At 40.2% G+C, this 21,254-nt stretch overlaps 1 protein-coding gene across 1 annotated transcript in view; it reads right to left on the reverse strand.

Annotated features, from left to right (window-relative positions):
• LOC124803225 (ornithine decarboxylase-like) overlaps positions 1-20,913 on the reverse strand; it is a 117,000-nt gene extending 96,087 nt beyond the window's left edge. The window contains exons 1-3 of the mRNA XM_047264405.1: positions 20,779-20,913; positions 20,537-20,633; positions 20,281-20,357 (exon numbers count right to left, since the gene is read on the reverse strand). Of these exons, the coding sequence (XP_047120361.1) occupies positions 20,281-20,357; positions 20,537-20,633; positions 20,779-20,868 (264 nt within the window). The 5' untranslated portion in view covers positions 20,869-20,913. The remainder of the gene's footprint in view (positions 1-20,280; positions 20,358-20,536; positions 20,634-20,778) is intronic.
• Between the last annotated feature and the right edge of the window lie 341 nt (positions 20,914-21,254).

Below are 21,254 nucleotides of genomic sequence, written 5' to 3' on the forward strand. Positions count from 1 at the left end.
GAAGTTTTTGAAATGTGATGTTACAGAATAATGATGAACATTTAATGGACAGATCATGTAATGAAAGATTAACTACTGAATAGAACTGGGGAGAAGAGGAAATTGTGGCACAACTTGACTAGAAGAAGGGATCAGTTGGTTGGTCATGTTCTGAGGTATCAACAGATCACCAATTTAGTACTGGAGGGAAGTGTGGAGGGCAAAAATCGTAGAGGGAGACCAAGAGATGAACACACTAAGCAGATTCAGAAGGATGTAGGGTGCAGTAGTTACTCAGAGATGAAGAGGCTTGCACAGTAACATGGAGAGCTGCATCAAACCATTCTTTGAACTGAAGACCAGAACAACAGAGAACTGCTCTGTGGCATAATCTTCTGTCACAGTGCTGCTAACGTTAAAAGAATATCTATTCTACAGAAGTGTGACATATAAATACTGTTGTCCAATATGGTGTAGGAGTGGTATAATTAAGATATGACATAGTATGGAATGATAATAACTCTTTATTGCTTCAATATTACATGGTAAGATAAACACAACCATTCTACCAGAAAGCATAGAAGGCACTATTGTACAACACACCCAGGTCAAAGATGTGAAGTAGAATAACTTGTCAGCATCCTATGTGGTACACGGTTCTGGTAACGGGATTGTGGTGTGATGAGGTGTGATGACTGGCAGCGGAAGCTTGCACTGAGCTCAGGTTTTGGTATGTTGTCCTCATTCTCCACCATTGCTGCTGTAGTGGGTAGTGATGTTCAAGGGATGGTAATGGTCAGAAACCCTTAAGAAGATAGCATCAATGAGATGTCTCATGTGTCAAGGTTGTTAAGCACTGTATAAGAATAGGTGAAATGGTGGCTTTCTCAGTCTTGCAACAGGGTTAAAACTTTGTCCACAAGGGAGTCTCTATAAGTTTGATACTCAGGTCATTGCATTGTAAACCATTGATGTCAAGTTTTACCACAAAGTCAGTGATGGGCACGACATGCATGGTCACATTGTCATGGGGATCAGCAGCAATCATGTCAGTGATGGATGGATTGTCCTGAAGCACCCATGTCAATTGCAAGTGGTTTATCCATAATGTGCTTGGGTTTGCTATTGAAAAGTTAGTCGAAAGTATGAGCGTTGCGTTTTAGCACCTTGTGCAGGCCCATATAGGATCCTGCAATGTGGAACATGATGTGGGAGCAATATGCAAGTGCTATATGGATAAAAATCTTGAGGTGCTGTAAGGTCATGGAGGCAGAATTTTCAGGCAGGCAGTATGTTCTTTAACCCTCATAATGAGGGTGGGAAATTCAGTGGTATCTGCCAGTAGTGTCTAAAGCATGAAATCAGTGGGGAGGACGAGTTATTTTCTATGTGAGGAATTGGTTAAGGATTCGTTGAGTTCTTCCTTGTATGTGCTGTGTATGCCTAGAAACACCCACGGCAATGCTTCTGTCCAGTAATCTCTATGGGATATTAGAGCAGCCTTTAATGTACAATGCCACTGTTCCACCATACCACTGCTTTGAGTCTGGTATGCAGCAGTTAAGTAACAGTGGGTGTTATAGAGAGTGCACAGTGCAGAAAACAAAGTGGACTTGAACTGTAGGCCTTAATTGGTGGTAATAGACATACGCCATCCATAGTGAGCAATCAAGATGTTGATGAAAGTTGTTCTGCCAACATGTTGTGTAGAGGAATAGCTTCTACCCATCATGTGATGTGGTAAATGATTGATAGTATATATCAGTAACCCTTGGATTTGGGAAGGGGTCCCAAAAAGTCAGTGTGGACATGATGAAATCACCTTTTGGTATGGTAAATTGTCCAAGTGGTGGTTGTGCATGTCATCTCACTCAGCTTTTCTGACAGGGTATACATGTACATTTCCATTCTCAGCAGTGTAACTTTACATGTGGCCATAGAAACTGAACAGTAACAAGTTTTGTTGTTAATCTGATGCTGGGATGTGTTAAGTTGTGCAGTTGGTCAAAAATGAGTTACCAAAATTGTCATGTTATTAGGGGATGAGTTGAATTTTGTGAGATGTGACTCGAGATCTGTCTTGTTTACATGGTAGGAGATGATTTTCAATCTTCAGGTTCATGATTGTGTCACTGACTAGGTCTTGAATTGCTGTTGTGCTTCCATGGACTAATCATAATTGATTTGTGTGGAGATAGCATTGATGCGTGATAAGTAATCAGTGACAACATTAACTCCTCACTTTAGGTGATGTATGTCCATTGGGAATTGTGCAATATGGTTGAAGTGTTGGAAACATCTCAGACACAAGTCTTCTGGTGGGTTGCAGATTGAATTCACTACTGGTCAATGGTCTTTGTAGTTAACAAATGGTCTACCTTCAGCATCATCCTTAAACTGGCAAACTGCCTCATCGACTGTGAGGACTTCATGGCCATAAGCTGACTTGCGTTCTGAAGCAGTGAGTTTCTGGGGAAAAAAATCTAAGTGGCTTTTGGATGCCTGCTACATCCTGTTGGAGAACTGTGCTGATTGCAAAGTCACTTTCATACACCATTATTGATAATGGTGCATGAAGCAGCAGATGGGCCAAGATTGTCACATGGGTAAGGCAGTCCTTTAGTTCTGAAAGCTGTCTGCATGACAGGAGTCCATTTGCCATTGGTGTTTCCATCTTTTAGTGCCTCTGTTATTGGGGCATTTAGGGTAGCACCATGCTATAGGTGGTGCCTGCAAAAATTTATCATCCACAGGTAAGGATGTAATTCTTGGTAGTCATGGGAAGGAGGGGACTGATGGATAAGATCTGTTCAATGAAATGTTGGGTGGTTGCCTGTGGTATTAACTCATGATCCAGGAAGACAACTTTGGTTTGTCATAATTGGGTGTCATTATCTGCTGATTAGATGAGAATGTCATCCAGGTAAGTGAAGTGAAATGACAGCTTGAGTAGGATACTGTTTAGAAACCATTGCCACACCCGGGCTGTATCTTTTGAGGCCATACAGCATAAAAGGATATTCAAACAGTCCAAACAGTGTAATGATTGCTGTCTTTTGAACATCCTCTGCATACATCAGTATTTCATGATAAGCTTGATTACAGTCCGGAATACTGAGTAGAGATGTGCCAACAACGTAGTGAGTAAAGTTTTGTATATTGGGTGCCAGGTAATAATCAATGATACTGCATGCATTAAAGATTCTGTATTCACCACATAAGCATAAAGAACCTTCTTTCTTCAGAGCTAGTTTGATGGATGAAGCTCATGGATTGTCTGAGGGTGTGATTTTAGAAGTTCACTGACTGCTGCTTTCACCATTTGGAGTTTATTGGGTGAAAGCCAGCTTTGTCAGTGTCAAACCAGGGGATGTGGTAAGGATCTGGTGTACAGGCACAATGAGCAAAATACACTTATGAAAGATTTGTAGGTGACTGCACATGCAGACTGGATGCAGTATGTGTGAGGTGCACTAGTGCGAGGAGTGCATTACTAACTTTATTGATATGCAAAGATTGCAGAGGCAGTGGTGCTTCCCGCCAGACAGGTAGATATGTGCCACAGCTGTGTTTTGTGTGTGTGTGTGTGTGTGTGTGTGTGTGTGTGTGTGTGTGTGTCATGAAGTCATCATCAATGACTGGATATGATTGCAGCTTTTGGAGATGGTATCATGCTGTGGCGAGCACACTGAATATTTTTGTATCATTAGTCGTAGTGTTTCATTATCCTCAATGAAGCATAGAGACTCTATCCAGGTTTTGATGTAACGAAATTGGTTTTGTCCAATTTATTTGATCTCGGGGATGCAGTCAAGGAGATGACAGTAATGTTGATCTGTTTCAACACTCTATCATTCATCATTTGAAAGTGGTGTGGTTGTGTTGTATTGATTCTGACAAAGGGTGTGGTTGATGATGCCAGAGACTAATGTTGATCTGTTTCAACACTCTATCATTCATCATTTGAAAGTGGTGTGGTTGTGTTGTATTGATTCTGACAAAGGGTGTGGTTGATGATGCCAGAGACTATATGGCTGGTGATACATTGAATTAGTCTGCCTTTGTAACATTCCATAATAGCAGATAAATCAACTCCAAAGATGGCTTCACTGACCTCCGCAATTTGAAAATTCCATGTCGACATTGTTCCAAATCCCAGGTGTAAGATGTATGTTTCAGTGCCGTAAACAATGACAGTCAATTTGTTCATTGCATTAAGCTAAATAGCTGTTTTGCTGTAGGCTGCAATGGGTGAGTTCAGGGGTGCTGCACTAACTTCTGAACCTGAATTGATTAAGTAATATTGTTGTCTGAGTTGATCCAGGGTACAGAGCCTGCCATTATTCCATGATGATGAGACATGCAGTGAATGGTTGATGCTTGAAACAAAGAGGCTTGCATGGTAACTGCAGCTTGATGCACCTATAATAAGCTACACATCTTTTGGGTGGTCACAGGGTGAGTGATAGTTAAGTGTGGTGTCGCCAAACTGTGCACGATACAAGCAGTATTTCAGGGTGGCAGCATGTGGAGCATGGTTGAAAGTAGTTTTTCTTTTTGTTGATTCAGTTTCCGTCTTAATTCTGCTATTGGTTGCCCTAAACACTGTCCCAGGCAGAGGTTGTGACATTGCACTTGGTAGCAGTCATGTCGGGAGCATTGCGTGGCAAGTCTGGTGCTGCTGGCTGTGCATGGTGGCACTGTTGTCAAGTAAGTAAGTACATTGACTGTGTTGTGTAATGACAAAGATTCTATCCACTAAACTGAGTTTATGTTCCAGCAGTTACCACTTTTTGGTAATCATGATGACTTGTATCTGGGTTGGAGTTTTGCTACCACAATGTCCACAATGTGTGATCGGGTATTAACTGTGGGTCAATTGGTGTTCATAGTCAGTGTCATAGTTGAGACGGCATTCTATCTGTTAAATGTTCATTGCATATTACTGTTGCAATTGTTCTTTGGGCATCCTGGAGAGACACTGCAGGAGTGTTGATTTTTCTGTTTAATATTTATTTTCTGTAGGTGATGCTAAGACAATATTGCTGCTCATGCCTGCACATTGATGAGGAGTTTGACAAATTTAGCTGCATCAATTATGACATTGTGGACAATAAGAATGCTATCGACAATAGTGAGTCATATGAAGTATTGATCCAGTGGAAGTTTGGGATGGATGCCAAATCATGATTGGGGTAAGGACACAATTGTTTAGCCGTGACATTGCTTATCAATTCATTGCATTTTTGAGTGCCACTGACACTTTTAATCAAAACATTTTGTTGAAAAGCTCATTGGGGAGCACCATATGCCACCGTGTTGCATTCATGAAAGAACATTGCAAATTGTAATGCTCAATGGCTACACATCAGCTGCATTGTTGTTGCATAGTAGCCAGTTCATTACATATCCACTGTGATTTGCAGTCACTGAGGGTCACAAATGCTGTCTGATACAGTGCAGGTACTGTATAATTAAGAAACAACGTGGTATTGTATAATATTGACTCTTTATCACTGAATATTACATGGTAAGACAAACACAAATCTTCTACCACAAAGCACAGAATGCAGTGTCTGAGTAAACAGCCAGGCAAAAAATCATACACTGTAAAACAGAATCACTTGTCAATAGTTATATGTGGCACAGAATTCCCACATGTCTAAAGCAGAAACTACACATTTTGCAGATTTCGCATGAATGTTTTCAGGGGCCAACACATTCTCTCACTAAGAGCAGTTGTCGTTCATGATACGAATAAGTTTATGATCAACCATGGGATTTGTAACAACAATACTACACTCCTGGAAATTGAAATAAGAACACCGTGAATTCATTGTCCCAGGAAGGGAAAACTTTATTGACGCATTCCTGGGGTCAGATACATCACATGATCACACTGACAGAACCACAGGCACATAGACACAGGCAACAGAGCATGCACAATGTCGGCACTAGTACAGTGTATATCCACCTTTCGCAGCAATGCAGGCTGCTATTCTCCCATGGAGACGATCGCAGAGATGCTGGATGTAGTCCTGTGGAATGGCTTGCCATGCCATTTCCACCTGGCGCCTCAGTTGGACCAGCGTTCGTGCTTGACGTGCAGACCGCGTGAGACGACGCTTCATCCAGTCCCAAACATGCTCAATGGGGGACAGATCCGGAGATCTTGCTGGCCAGGGTAGTTGACTTACACCTTCTAGAGCACGTTGGGTGGCACTGGATACATGCGGACGTGCATTGTCCTGTTGAAACAGCAAGTTCCCTTGCCGGTCTAGGAATGGTAGAACGATGGGTTCGATGACAGTTTGGATGTACCGTGCACTATTCAGTGTCCCCTCGATGATCACCAGTGGTGTACGGCCAGTGTAGGAGATCGCTCCCCACACCATGATGCCGGGTGTTGGCCCTGTGTGCCTCGGTCGTATGCAGTCCTGATTGTGGCGCTCACCTGCACGGCGCCAAACATGCGTACGACCATCATTGGCACCAAGGCAGAAGCGACTCTCATCGCTGAAGACGACACATCTCCATTCGTCCCTCCATTCACGCCTGTCGCAACACCACTGGAGGCGGGCTGCACGATGTTGGGGCGTGAGCAGAAGACGGCCTAACGGTGTGCGGGACCGTAGCCCAGCTTCATGGAGATGGTTGCGAATGGTCCTCGCCGATACCCCAGGAGCAACAGTGTCCCTAATTTGCTGGGAAGTGGCGGTGCGGTCACCTACGGCACTGCATAGGATCCTACGGTCTTGGCGTGCATCCATGCGTCGCTGCGGTCCAGTCCCAGGTCGACGGGCACGCGCACCTTCCGCCGACCACTGGCGACAACATCGATGTACTGTGGAGACCTCACGCCCCACGTGTTGTGCAATTTGGCGGTACGTCCACCCGGCCTCCCGCATGCCCACTATACGCCCTCGCTCAAAGTCCGTCAACTGCACATACGGTTCACGTCCACGCTGTCGCGGCATGCTACCAGTGTTAAAGACTGCGATGGAGCTCTGTATGCCACGGCAAACTGGCTGACACTGACGGCAGCGGTGCACAAATGCTGCGCAGCTAGCGCCATTCGACGGCCAACACCGCGGTTCCTGGTGTGTCCGCTGTGCCGTGCGTGTGATCATTGCTTGTACAGCCCTCTCGCAGTGTCCGGAGCAAGTATGGTGGGTCTGACACACCGGTGTCAATGTGTTCTTTTTTCCATTTCCAGGAGTGTAGAAGTCAAAATAATTGCCATGTAGGCTCTGGATCCCTGTCTAGGGTTCAGAAAGGAGATTTATACTGTTGTGTAATCACAGTAGTAGCAGTAGTACTGGGTAGCAGTAGTAGCAGTTGTTTTATTCATACTAACAAAATTTGTTTAACAAGGATAGGACAGGTTGCCAGCCACAGCATCAAAGTTGAACCATCTCATTATTTGACTTATTCAAGTAAACCATAGAAAACTTAAATTAGGATTTCCAGACGGAGACTTGAACTTCCATCCTACTGAATGTAACTTCATTCATTTTATCCCTAATGTGCAATATTGTTTTGTTTAAACATTCTTGCAAAGAAGTTATATCGTAATGCAAAAAGGAGAAGGTAATGGTATGCTATTAATTCACTAATCAGTGACAGCCATTACAGATAATGCACACGCTAGACACCACACACTATTTCTTACACTTAACACTGTCAGCTGACATAGGGAGCCTGAGGACAATGTTTGGTTTCCAGCTTATATGCTGAAACTTTCTATTTGCTTGCCCGAAAAACCGAGCCAGCATCTCTCCATAATTAGTGAGACACTGAGCTCACAAAGACAATATGATGTTTGTGCAGCAATGCCCTGGACTTATGCAGTAGGTGGGGTTGAGCGATAACCAAGCAAACAAATTATTTTCAGGTGGGACCAGAGATTGGTCATAGTTTTTTTCAGATACCATTTAAATTTTTTTGTGAAATAACATTCCAAGGTTGTCCAATAATTCTCATAGCATCTAAAATATGGAATCCATTCCAAAAATCTTTATGAGAGAGCTCATTGTTTTGTCTCAGAATTTCATGTAGATGTGCAAACAATCATCTCATGCAGTAAGCTTTAAAAAATTTAATGACTGAATGGTCGCTCAGTTGAAGCAAGCTGGTGGTATCCAGTGGCAAAAATATAACTTTCACATATGGGTGGAAATTAATGGAGTAACAGGAGGATGACTTGGTTCTTTGTTGATTAATATCAGCACTTTAAACGAGATTTGTTTTAATTAACAATAACATTTGACTTCAGACATGAAGTGTTGACCAAACCTGACCTCAAAAAGGGAAGCTGTTGCCCAAGCTTTAGTATGCGACTTCCAAATCATGGGCAACTTTAGATGCATTTTTAAAGCTCATGAACTTTCTGAGCAATAAACTTAGAGATGTTTCAATTTACAATCACCAGCTGCATTCATGCCAATCATCATTGTCACTCCATCTGGAAAAGTTTTCTCTTCACATGTGATAAAATTCTTTTAGGCATCTGTTGCCAGAACAGACCAGTTTCATCTACAGAAAATATGGTTTAGACAGTATAACCACTTTCATTGGCTTGAGATCCTCTGGATAGAGCAATGCAGTCTCTTTATTGGTGCTTGCTGCCTCTCCCCTTCCTGTAACACTATGTCAGTTACTGTGACTTTTGAATCACTTAAACCAACTGTTGCTAGCTTTAAACAATTGAGCTGTAGCCACTTTCCCAACTTCTTCTTTTCAATATCTCAAAAATCAACTTAGCCTGAGAGCACACCATGCCCAATCAATAGGACAATTTTTCACTCTTATTTGAATATCACACCATAATGTTACCATCTGAGTATTAACACCTAATACCATGATGTTTATGAATTATACTTGAATTCAAAGATTGAGCATTTCACAGATTTAAAAATTTTAATGACTGCCTGGTCCCTCAGTTGAGGCAAGCTGGTGGTATTCAGTGGCAAAAATACAACTTTCACATGTGGGTGGAAAAAATTGTTGTGATTGTTGATTCCAGTAGATCAAACTTCTTTGACTATTCACAAATCTTAATTTTTGCATCAAAGTCTTTGATAATATTACATTTACATTCCAAAGATAATGAATTTCTTGTCTTATTTTATGGAAATGAATCAATTATGTTTCATTTGGATGACACAGTTAGAATCTATCAATCAAGCCAACTCCTTGGATAAAATGATTCCACACGAAAATACATCTGTACCTGTAGTAACTCAAACACTGTTGTTGTTGTCGTTGTCATCGTCGTCATTGTCATTTTTGTTTTTGTTTACTCGCATAACATTTTTCAGCAAATCCCTACTTTGTGTTATCCAAACAATCCTTCGCCATATAGAATGTATTGCTTATGAGGTACACATACTGCTTGTTTCAGTAATGTCATTAAGATCCTAGGGAAATTTACCATACTGTTTTATTCCTTGGTAGTAAATGCAGTTTTGAGTTTTATGTTTATTCTTTCTTGGTACTTGTAAGTTCAGTATAGATCTTTCTCCTTAGTCATGCAGTAATTAACAAAGTTATTACTGATACATAGTACTTGTAAATGTGCTCACATGGTGCAGTTAAAATCCTCAATAGTTTCAACAGACCTTTACAATGAGCCTGATTACTATTTTTGGTTATTATTCTTATGGCTCTTTTCTGTAGTTTGAAAGCTATGTTAATATTTTGTAGATATGTTCCCTATAAATGAATTCATATCTAATAATTCACTGTGCATATGAAGAGCATGTAAGTAAGAGGCACTGGCTGTTACACACTGATGACGGAGTCTATGGCCATTGCACGCTGATGATATTCTGTTTGCTTTAGCATATTTCTGTGCTCACTTCAACTGACAACCAACATTCATCCTTATAAATTTTGCGATTGTTATGCAGTCTATAAAGGTACTATTTGTATTAAATTTAACAGTTTCATTTTCCCTCTTCAAACTAAACTTCGTGGGGTTTATCTTCATAATGTTCAATCTAGCGTTACTAAATATTCTACAAGTGCAAATTTCCTTGAGGTTGCCATTTGTTTTCTCTGCAAGGAATTCTCTCATTTTCTCAATGAATATAAGCACTACAATTCTAATAAAGAATTGACAAACATACAGATAAAATAATGGGAAGTCCAGGAAGGAATCACAGTAACATGGGAAGGATAGATTGCTACTCACCACATAGAGAAGGCGATGAGTCCCAGACAGGCACAATGTAAAAGTATGCTAGAACTTTTCAGCTTTCAGACTATGTCCTTCACCATAAAAAGAAAACCATAAAAAGTCCAGGAAGGAATCACAGTAACATGGGAAGGATAGATTGCTACTCACCACATAGAGAAGGCGATGAGTCCCAGACAGGCACAATGTAAAAGTATGCTAGAACTTTTCAGCTTTCAGACTATGTCCTTCACCATAAAAAGAAAACACACTCACATCGACACATTTTCATGTACCCAAAGTTCACAATGGCCACGTGTGTGTGAGTTGTGCTTGCATGAATATGTGTGTGTGTGTGTGTGTGTGTGTGTGTGTGTGTGTGTGTGTGTGTGTGTGTGTGTGTTTTCTCTTTCTGATGAAGGCATAGTTTGAAAGCTGAACAGTGCTTCCATACTTTTTCATTGTGCCTGGCTGCAACTTGATGCCTTCTCCATGTGGTGAGTAGCAATCTACCTTTTCCTGTTGCTGATATAGATAAAATAGTTGGACACACTACAACATGAGTCATTACCCTAAAAAAAGGCAGCCGAAGGGAGGTTAGATGAAAAATTCTGGGTATAGGCTTAGATGTTAATAGATACGAGGTCTGTTCAAAAAATTCTGAAACCTTGTTCACAAAATTTTCTGCACTTACTTTTCACTTATTGTGCATGGCCTCCTTTGAAATGCTCTCCTCCACAATTGATATACCTCTCCCAATGCCTTTTGTACTTCCAGTATCAGTACTGGTATGCCTACTGCTGGATTTCATGAAGCGCCACCTGCGAATTTTCTTTTACCTCATGTATCATTGCAAATATTCATCCTTCTGATGTGGTTTACAACTTTGCAAATTAAAAAAGCCAGGTTTGGAGAGTATAGAGGATGAGGCAGCACAGTGATTTCATTTTTTGTGGAGTAGTCATGAACCAACAGAGATAAATGTGCATGTGCGCTACCGTGATGCAAGAGCCATGAATCGTCTCACAACATTTCAGGCTGTTTCCTTCTTGCATTTTCTCCAAGGCATCATAACATATCCTGATAGTATCATCAATTAGCAGTTTGTCCCTGTGGCATGAATTCAAGATGAATTAGTTCTTCAAAGTCAAAGAAAACTATCAGCATGGCTTTGACATTTGACCTGACCTGATAAGCTATTTTTTGTCTTGGAGGACCTTTCCTGACCAATTATGAAGGCATAATCTTAGTCTCAACATTACAAATGTAGACCCACATCTGATCATTTTATAATTTCTTAAACAACATCTCATTCTCATTTGCACAATCCAAAAGCTCTTCACAGTTTGTAAGGTGAAGGGCTTTCTGGTCCTGACTCGTGAGCTGTGGGATGAACTTGGTGGTAACTCGGTGCATTCCAAAATGCTGTGTTAGGATTGGCACACATGATTTCTTTGACATTCCTGACATCGTCATCGGCAGACATCGAAGGACATCCTGAGCGAGGGGCATCTTTAACTTCTGTCCAGCCATTTTTAAACCGTGTGAACCAATTGTAACACCAAGTATGGCTTAAGCACCCACCACTGTAGGCTTGCTGCATCATTTGGTGTGTCACTGTAAAGGTTTTCTTGAGTTTCAGGCAAAATGTAATGCAGACTTGTTGCTCCTGTAACTCTGCCGTCTTGAAATTCGCAAACTGTGCAACACAATGTTCTACTCAATACAGCACTGAACAATAAGTGACAGATATACAACAATATAACTTCCAGCAGTTACATGTTAAACACAGGCATGTGAAGGGATGCCAACCACATTTTGCTCCAACATACCATTGGCATGAAATTACGAATGTTCTGGAAGTTTTTGAACAAACATCTTATAGCAGATCATACGTGATGTGGAATGCAGCAGTTTTGCTGAGATGCAAAACTATTTTCACCCATTATGCAATCACAAGTGGATGAATAGTATATGTATATGCATGTAAATAAATTTACACTGCACATGAAATTACTGTTTGCATCTTGAATTGGTTAATGGTTACTGGCCAATTTCTTTTCTTAAAAAAAAAAGGGGGCAGCTACTTTGAGAACTTTCAAACCATGCACATTCAAAATGTGAGTAAACGCAGGTAGAAGAGGCTAATAGTGCTGGGTCTTGGCATTTAGAACTTTTAAAAAATTAAGTTGAGAAGATTTACCTCATCATCATCATCAGGATTTCCATCCAGCAAACCAGCTAGGAACTTTGTGAACGATATGCCTCCATTGGTTTCTGTCCTGGTATAGCTTTGCCCTCTCCACCACATCCCACATTACTCCTCTCCTCTTGTGATCTTCCTTAACCTGATCTGTTCATCTCTTTCTAGGCCACCCAATTGGTCTTCTCCCTGGTACCTCCATCTCCAAATACTGGTGTGGAGTTCAAGTCAGGTGCATTCACTTCACAGGACCAAACCACTTCAGTCTCAAAGCAATCATTCTCTCCTCTGTAATCAATGTCACCTGCAGGTTTCTCCTTAGATAATCACTCCTGACTCTGTCTCTCCTAGTTTTTTGTACAGCTGACCTAAGGAACTTCATTTCACATACTTGTATTTAACTCTCTTCTCTCTTATTTTTGACACAGGCCTCCAGACTATACATCATGATTGGCTGGAGATAAGTTTCTTTCATGGTCTGTTTGGCTTTTTGAGGGACTTCCTTGTCCCAAATTAGATTTTGTACTTGGTGGAAGAAGCTAAAGACTTAGACTTAAGACTTCTAGTTTGGAACTTCCATCGCGTGATATGATGTTACCCAGATAATTGAAGCTTTTCAGACATTCAACCTTCCTCCTCACCAGTATGATGTGACAAGGTGTGGGTGTCCTGCTCATCTTCATTGCCACTGTCTTGTTCCAACTCACAGTTAACTTGAATTTTTTAAATTTTAAAAACAAAATCATTGGAATCTTCATTTTCTTCTTCCTAGATTTCATTCATGATTGTGTCAATAAGTGTAATGAAGAGTAAATGGGAGAGTGAACTGCCTTGCTGAACACCTCTCTTTGTCTTAAACCATTTTGATCTTCCACCTCCTACTTGTACACTGCTCTCACAACCATCATTCAGCATCTGGACGTTTTTAATTAATGAATCAGGAACATTATGTTTTCTCAAGCATTCCCATATTTTATCCCTTGGTACACTGTCACATGCTTTTTCCAAATCCATGAATACTACTATCAAGTCCTTTCCTTTTTCCCAATATTTCTCCATTAACTGACAGAGGGAGAAAATGAGACCTATTCTTCCCCTATTTCTTCTGAACCCATGCCATTGTTCCTGTAATTGGTGTTCTAGAATTTTCTGCAATCTTTTTTCTATGACCTTCTCCATTACATCTACATCTACAGGGTTACTCTGCAATTCACACTTAAGTGCCTGGCAGAGGGTTCATCAAACCATTTCCATACTACTTCTCTACCATTCCACTCTCAAATGGCATGTGGGAAAAAGGAATACCTAAACCTTTCCATTCGAGCTCTGATTTCTCTTATTTTATTATGATGATCATTTCTCCCTATGCAGGTGGGTGTCAACAAAATATTTACACATTTGGAAGAGAAAGTTGGTGATTGAAATTTTGTAAATAGATCTTGCCGCAGAGAAACCTGCCTTTGATTCAGTGACTGCCACCCCAACTTGCATTTCATATCAGTGACACTCTCACCCCTATTGCATGATAACATGAAATGAGCTGCCCTTCTTTGCACTTTTTCGATGTCCTCCGTCAATCCTACCTGGTAAGGATCCCATACCGCACAGCAATATTCCAGCAGAGGACAGACAAGTGTAACGTAGGCCGTCTCTTTAGTGGGTTTGTCGCATCTTCTAAGTGTTCTGCCAACAAAGCACAGTCTTTGTTTCGCCTTCCCCACAATATTATCTCTGCAGTCTTTCCAATTTAAGTTGCTTGTAATTGTAATTCCGTTGAATTGACAGCCCTTAGACTTGTGAGATTTATCGTATACCCAAAATTTACCGGATTTCTTTTAGTAGCCATGTGGATGACCTCACACTTTTCTTTGTTTAGTGCTAATTGCCACTTTTCGCACCATACAGAAATTCTCTCTAGATCATTTTGTAATTGGAATTGATCGTCTGATGATTTTATGAGAAGGTAAATTACAGCGTCATCTGCAAACAATCTAAGGGGTTGCTCAGATTATCACCTAGATCATTTATATAAATCCAGAACAGCAGAGGGCTGTGACACTACCTTGCAGAATGCCTGATATCATTTCTGGTCTACTCTATGATTTACCATCTATCACTACGAACTGTGACCTCTCTGAGAGGAAATCTTGAATCCAGTCACACAACTGAGATGATACTCCATATGCATGAAATTTGATTAATAGTCTCTTGTGAAGAATGGTATCAAAAGCATTCTGGAAATCTAGGAATAAGGAATCGATCTGAGATCCCATGTTGACAGCACTCACTACTTCATGGGAATAAAGAGCTAGCTGTGTTGGACAAGAACGATATTTTCTGAATCCGTGTTGATTATGTATCAATAAGTCATTTTCTTCAAGGTAATTCATAATGTTCAAGTACAGTATATGCTCCAAAATCCTACTGCAAATTGAGATCAGTGATATGGATCTGTAATTCAATGGGTTACTCCTATTTCCCTTCTTGAATATTGGTGTGACCTGTGCTACTTTCCAGTCTTTAGGAACAGACCTTTCGTCAAGTGAGCGATTGTGTATGATTGCTAAGAAAGGCACTGTTGTGTCTGCATACTCTGAAAGGAACCTGATTAGCAGCATATTGCATTGTTGTCCACAGTAAATTTCGAGCTTCCGTGAAACTTAGCCAGTCTTTCATTATCTTAAGGCACTGTGATAACAGTGTGATTCCTCAGTAGTTGGTGCATTTCTTTCTACTACCATTCTTGAACAATGGTATTATAATTCCTTTTTTCCATTCATCCAACACTTTGTTTTATTTCCATATCACCCTCAGCACCTGGTGTAACCAATGTATTCCATGGATTCCTGCAGCCTTAATCATATCTGCTGTCAGCTCATTGCCTCCAGCTGCCTCCCCATTTTTCATCTGTTTCAGGGAATTCTCAGTTCCTAACCAAGAGATTGGATCCTGCTCTTCCTCTAATTCAATGACTTTGGTGTCACTTTCTTGTGCATCTTCCCCATTCAGTAAGATTTCAAAATAATTCTTCATCTCTTCTCTGATACCTTCCAAGTCCCTGATAATAACCCCATACTCTGTTTCAATCACTTTTACATCTCCTCTATCAGATCTTTTACTTTTCAATAACCCATATAGCAGTTTGGCCAAAGGAGAGGAGCCAGATGAAATGTGTCCCACGACAACCTTATCTATCCTAAACCTCTACCTCTTCCTTACCATTATCAAACCCTTGCCACAGATATGGCGAAGTACTTAATGGCAGCTATGGCACAGAAGAACATCTTTGGTATGGCATAGCTGGCGGAGGAGGCACCCTTTCCCTCCTAAGGGCAAATGAGGAGTGGAACCACTGCCTTGTGGTGAAGAGGGATCTTCAAAGGCTGAGGGAGTAAACTCTGAGAGAAAATCCTCAGATGCATTAGGCTTAGCAGGTCAGCAGATGAGTAAAAGTTGTCATTGATTTCAATCAAAGAACGGGCCTCAGATTAAAAATACCTAATGTAGACAGCACTTATTGTTCTCCTGGAATGAATGACAGCTCTTCACGGCCTGAAGAAAAACCAAGGAATGCAAGAAGATACACTAAACAAGAACAGAAAACTATAACCCAACAAAAACACAAAAACAAGTTGAGAGTGGGAACATTAAATGTAATAACCTTGACAGGAAAGACTGAAGAGATTGTATACATGATGAGAGGAGAAAGATTCATATCCTTGGATTGAGTGAGACCAAGTGGAAGGGAAAAAACTCTTAATTGCTGACAGGTGGGTACAATAAAGAGGCAAAAAATGGAGTGGGGTTTGTGTTTCACAAAGACATTGAACCAGTTGCAGATGAGAGCTTTGTGAGTGAAAGGATAATTAGAGCAAGAGTGAACTTGGGAAAGAATAGTTTTATTATACTCCAAGTGTACGCACCTCAGCAATAGTGCAGAGAGGGGGGGGGGGGGGGGGGGGAATTTCCCTGAAGAACTGGAAGACCAAGAAAGAGAAGATAACACTATGATAATTGGCGATCTGAATGCTCAGATCGTCATGCATAGAAATGGATGTGAGGAGGTGATGGGCCCTTTTGGATATGGAAGACGAAATGTTGAGGGCGAGGAAATTCTAAATCTATGTATAAGGAATCATATTTTAGTTTACCAAACAAAAGCGCTGGCAGGTCGATAGACACACAAACAAACACAAACATACACACAAAATTCTAGCTTTCGCAACCAATGGTTGCCTCGTCAGGAAAGAGGGAAGGAGAAGGAAAGACAAAAGGATATGGGTTTTAAGGGAGAGGGTAAGGAGTCATTCCAATCCCGGGAGCGGAAAGACTTACCTTAGGGGGAAAAAAGGACAGGTATACACTCGCAAACACACACATATCCATCCACACATACACAGACACAAGCAGACATTTGTAAAGGCAAAGAGTTTGGGCCAAGGGTTGCAGCCAGAGATGGGAACTTTAAGTGTGAGGCCTTTGGGGGTGATGCCAAATGTCAGACAAGCCTGAGAAAATAAAATATGGGAGTGTAATCTGGCTAGGGCGAAGGCATGTTTGCGGAGGGAATGTAAATAAAACTTAATGGGGTCGTTGTGAAGGTGTTGTGAGGGTGACATGGTACTAGAAGGTGAAAAGTGGAACACGAGGCTGAAATGAAAATGAAAATAAATATGAAAAAATATATGGGGAGAGATAAAGGTAAAATTAGAAAGCAAATGGAGATCTGGTGTGAAAAAAGGCGAAAAAGGGTTGGTTAGGGCTGGGCTATGTTGATCCTGTGGTGAACTTGTGTAGGTAGATAATGATGTGCATAAAGGTTAGGTGGTTGTGTTGCCGCCAAAACACGTTAAAGGGTGGAGAAATTCGGGAAAATTTCGAAAAAACTACGTGAGGATGTATTAAAAGGAGTGGTTTGGTGGTGGCAGATTATAGAAATGAAGCTAACAATTGTTTGATGAAGAAATAATGACGTTAAAACCTGTGGGAAGCGGCTAAAAATGATCGGTGATGTGAGAAAAACGGAAATGGAAATAAAGCAAAAGTTATTAAAACTGCCGAAAGGGTTGTTTAATAGCTAAAAGGAACTGTTTGTGGACTGGAAACGGTGGATTTTATAGCAGCAAAGCGGAAAAAAAAAAAAAAAAAAAAAGCGGAAAAAAAAAAAAATTTTTGGTTATGGTTTCGAAGTGATTTACGTATTATTACGTATTATTGAGTGTATATCGACGGGATAAAATTGTATACTGGATTACGGTAAAAAAGGAGAAGGTGAATAGAAAGTGAAACTGCTGGCAAAAACAGAAGGAGGAAATAAGACGACAGAAAAGACTTCGAAATGTAACAGTGACAATAACAATAACGATAACAATAACAAACGTGATTGTTGGCTTCAAATTAATGATATGAATATAATAGAGGGAAACATTCCACGTGGGAAAAATATATCTAAAAAGAAAGATGATGAAACTTACCAAACAAAAGCGCTGGCAGGTCGATAGACACACAAACAAACACAAACATACACACAAAATTCTAGCTTTCGCAACCAATGGTTGCCTCGTCAGGAAAGAGGGAAGGAGAAGGAAAGACAAAAGGATATGGGTTTTAAGGGAGAGGGTAAGGAGTCATTCCAATCCCGGGAGCGGAAAGACTTACCTTAGGGGGAAAAAAGGACAGGTATACACTCGCACACACACACATATCCATCCACACATACACAGACACAAGCAGACATTTGTAAAGGCAAAGAGTTTGGCCCAAACTCTTTGCCTTTACAAATGTCTGCTTGTGTCTGTGTATGTGTGGATGGGTATGTGTGTGTGTGCGAGTGTATACCTGTCCTTTTTTCCCCCTAAGGTAAGTCTTTCCGCTCCCGGGATTGGAATGACTCCTTACCCTCTCCCTTAAAACCCATATCCTTTTGTCTTTCCTTCTCCTTCCCTCTTTCCTGACGAGGCAACCATTGGTTGCGAAAGCTAGAATTTTGTGTGTATGTTTGTGTTTGTTTGTGTGTCTATCGACCTGCCAGCGCTTTTGTTTGGTAAGTTTCATCATCTTTCTTTTTAGATATATTTTTCCCACGTGGAATGTTTCCCTCTATTATATTCGAATCATATTTTAGAGAAGAATACATTCTTAAAGAAACAAGATAGCCATAAGGTTACTAGATATGGTTGGAATGGCAAATGTAAAACAATTATAGACTATATATCAATGGACAAATTAATTGGAGGAAAAGTAAGGGACACTAAAAATCTTACCAAGTGAGCACTTGGTAGCGACCACAAGCTACTAGTAGCTGCTCTACATTACAAGATGAAAAGTTTGAATGCTGTATAAAGAATCTGACAAGTTAAGGAGTGGAAGTTGAAAGAAGAAGAAAATCAAAAAAGTTTCCAAAATCTAGTAACACAAAAATTGCCAAAAACTGAAAGGGGTAGTGTAGAGGAAGAGTGGAACCTATTTGAAACATCAGTTGTTAACAGTGCTGTGCAGGTATGCGGCAAAACAAAGGGTAAAGTGAAAGACAAAGAAACCGTTAGTGTAACAACAGAGTAAAAGATGCAATTAAAAAAAGTAATATGGAAAAGAAAAACATGGAGTTTGAAAAAAGAAATCAGAACCAGGAGCTGGTACCAAAAGATGAATGCAAGGTGACAACACTGAAGAAGGAATACTGACCAAAGAAACACCAAGCAAAGAGAATTGTGAAAGAAGAAAAGGAGAAGAGTTGGGAAATATTCACCCAGAAACTAAAGCAGGATAGCAGAGGGAACCAAAAACTCCTATATGGGTTATTGAAAATATTTGCCTCATAATTGTTAAAATAATTGAATAAATTATTTCTAATGGGACTAATATCAGATGCAGACAGCACAGAAGCTACCACACTTTGAATTTTTTTTATCAATTATGTAACATGGTATCATATTATATGGGGTAACATCTCATACCAAACTGAAGTTTCCAGGTCAAAAAGTGTGTAACACTAGTTATATAAAACTTCCTGGCAGATTAAAACTGTATGCCCGACCGAGACTCGAACTCGGGACCCTTGTCTTTCGCGGGCAGGTACACTACCAACTGAGCTACCAAAGCATGACTCACGCACGGTGCTCACAGCTTTACTTCTGCCAGTATCTCGTCTCCTACCTTCCAAACTTTACAGAAGCTCTCCTGCAAACCTTTCAGAACTAGCACTCCTGAAAGAAAGGATATTGCAGAGACATGGCTTGGCCACAGCCTGGGGGATGTTTCCAGAATGAGATTTTCACTCTGCAGCGGAGGGTAGAGCACTTGCCCATGAAAGGCAAAGGTCCCGAGTTTGAGTCTCCGTCGAGCACACAGTTTTAATCTGCCAGGAAGTTTCATATCAGCGCACACTCCGCTGCAGAGTGAAAATCTCATTCTGGACTAGTTATATAGTTTATGAACTAAAGACAGTCCCAAAAGTTGCCCAATATTAGGAATATAAACATTCAGCAATGTACCACTAAGCACAAAAAGTTTTACTAAGAACAAAGTACAGTTCAATAAGAGCCTGACTGTCATGTTGATGGCTGGCTGTTGCTGCATCAATGAGTTTTTTATCAGGACCAGCCGATATATATAAGAGTAATAATAACCAAACAATATGAATGTCATGTACTATTCAACTTTTATACATCTAAACTGCAGAGATCTGTCTATTATAAGTAAAGGCTGTAACTAATTTAATTTGATGATGTTTGAATGTAATTGCCTAGGAATTATTTACAAGAGTAAGGTACATGTTCTGTATCATTAGAATTTATGCTATGTTCTGCACCTCTCGCTATCAACCTACTATACCCATAACAAACTACATGTCTAATATACTATTCTGACAACACATAAATGATATGAAATGACCAATTAAAGAATCCACTCATCAACTCACCTTTGAAGCACAATCAAAGCAAGTTCCTAGTGCAGCCAGCACTCTGATCACATTCAGACTGTCATTGCATTTCACTGCTGCAAAAGTAGCAGAGGTTGTTGAAAATTTGAAACAAACTGTAAATATGTAATTTATTAAAAATATGGTGCACTGGGTTTAAAGATACACAGTTCTCAAAAACCAATTAGTGTGAGAAAAAACTTTATCCTTAGGGAAATTTTTATTATACTATGTAAAAAAACAGATTGAAACATACCATAAAATGGTTGGATTCTGGGCATCTGCACTTTCCATTCCTCATGTTTCTTTATTACATCACTAATATCGCAAAGACAGAATGGGTCCTCCTGTAGCTAAAGAAAAAAATTCACAATAATAGCATAATTTTATCAAGTCAGTGAATAATGTTTAATGTAATGTGAAATGTGAAGTGGAAGCAGTTTGTTTATGAAGAAAAGATAAAATTGATTTTCATTTTAAGAGACATTTACTACATACTCCTGACTCTGTAATGTCCTTTATGACGTTCCACACATTTGTACTGGCATCCATGACATGAATGTGTTCATCATGTTTACTCAGCTGCATGCTAGGTATTGTCTGAACCGCTGATGAAGAGTATCTAAGACAAACTGTAGCTGATAGACACCAGTTTTGAAGAAACTTGTTAGAACATCTAAACTGAAAGAAGAGATAAGAACAGCAAACATCAGATTCAGAAATATTTTAAGCAAAAAATGTATGAGTGATCCTTTATGAAAAATTCAAATCAAGTGCCCTTTTTAGTGAAATATGATGTTTATAAAACCTTGTACTGTTGAGTAAAATGTGGAAATTCAAAAGTTAATGTTGTCAGTTGTGGCAAAATTCTCAAACTTACAACAACTGTCACTGCTGTTGTCCTCTTACTACCAAGACGGGCAATGTGTCCACTTTGGGTGTCCACTTTATATACACAAGGCAGCAGTGTCCAA

The sequence above is a fragment of the Schistocerca piceifrons genome, chromosome 6 (assembly GCF_021461385.2).
Source record: "Schistocerca piceifrons isolate TAMUIC-IGC-003096 chromosome 6, iqSchPice1.1, whole genome shotgun sequence".
NCBI classification, from domain to species: domain Eukaryota; kingdom Metazoa; phylum Arthropoda; class Insecta; order Orthoptera; family Acrididae; genus Schistocerca; species Schistocerca piceifrons.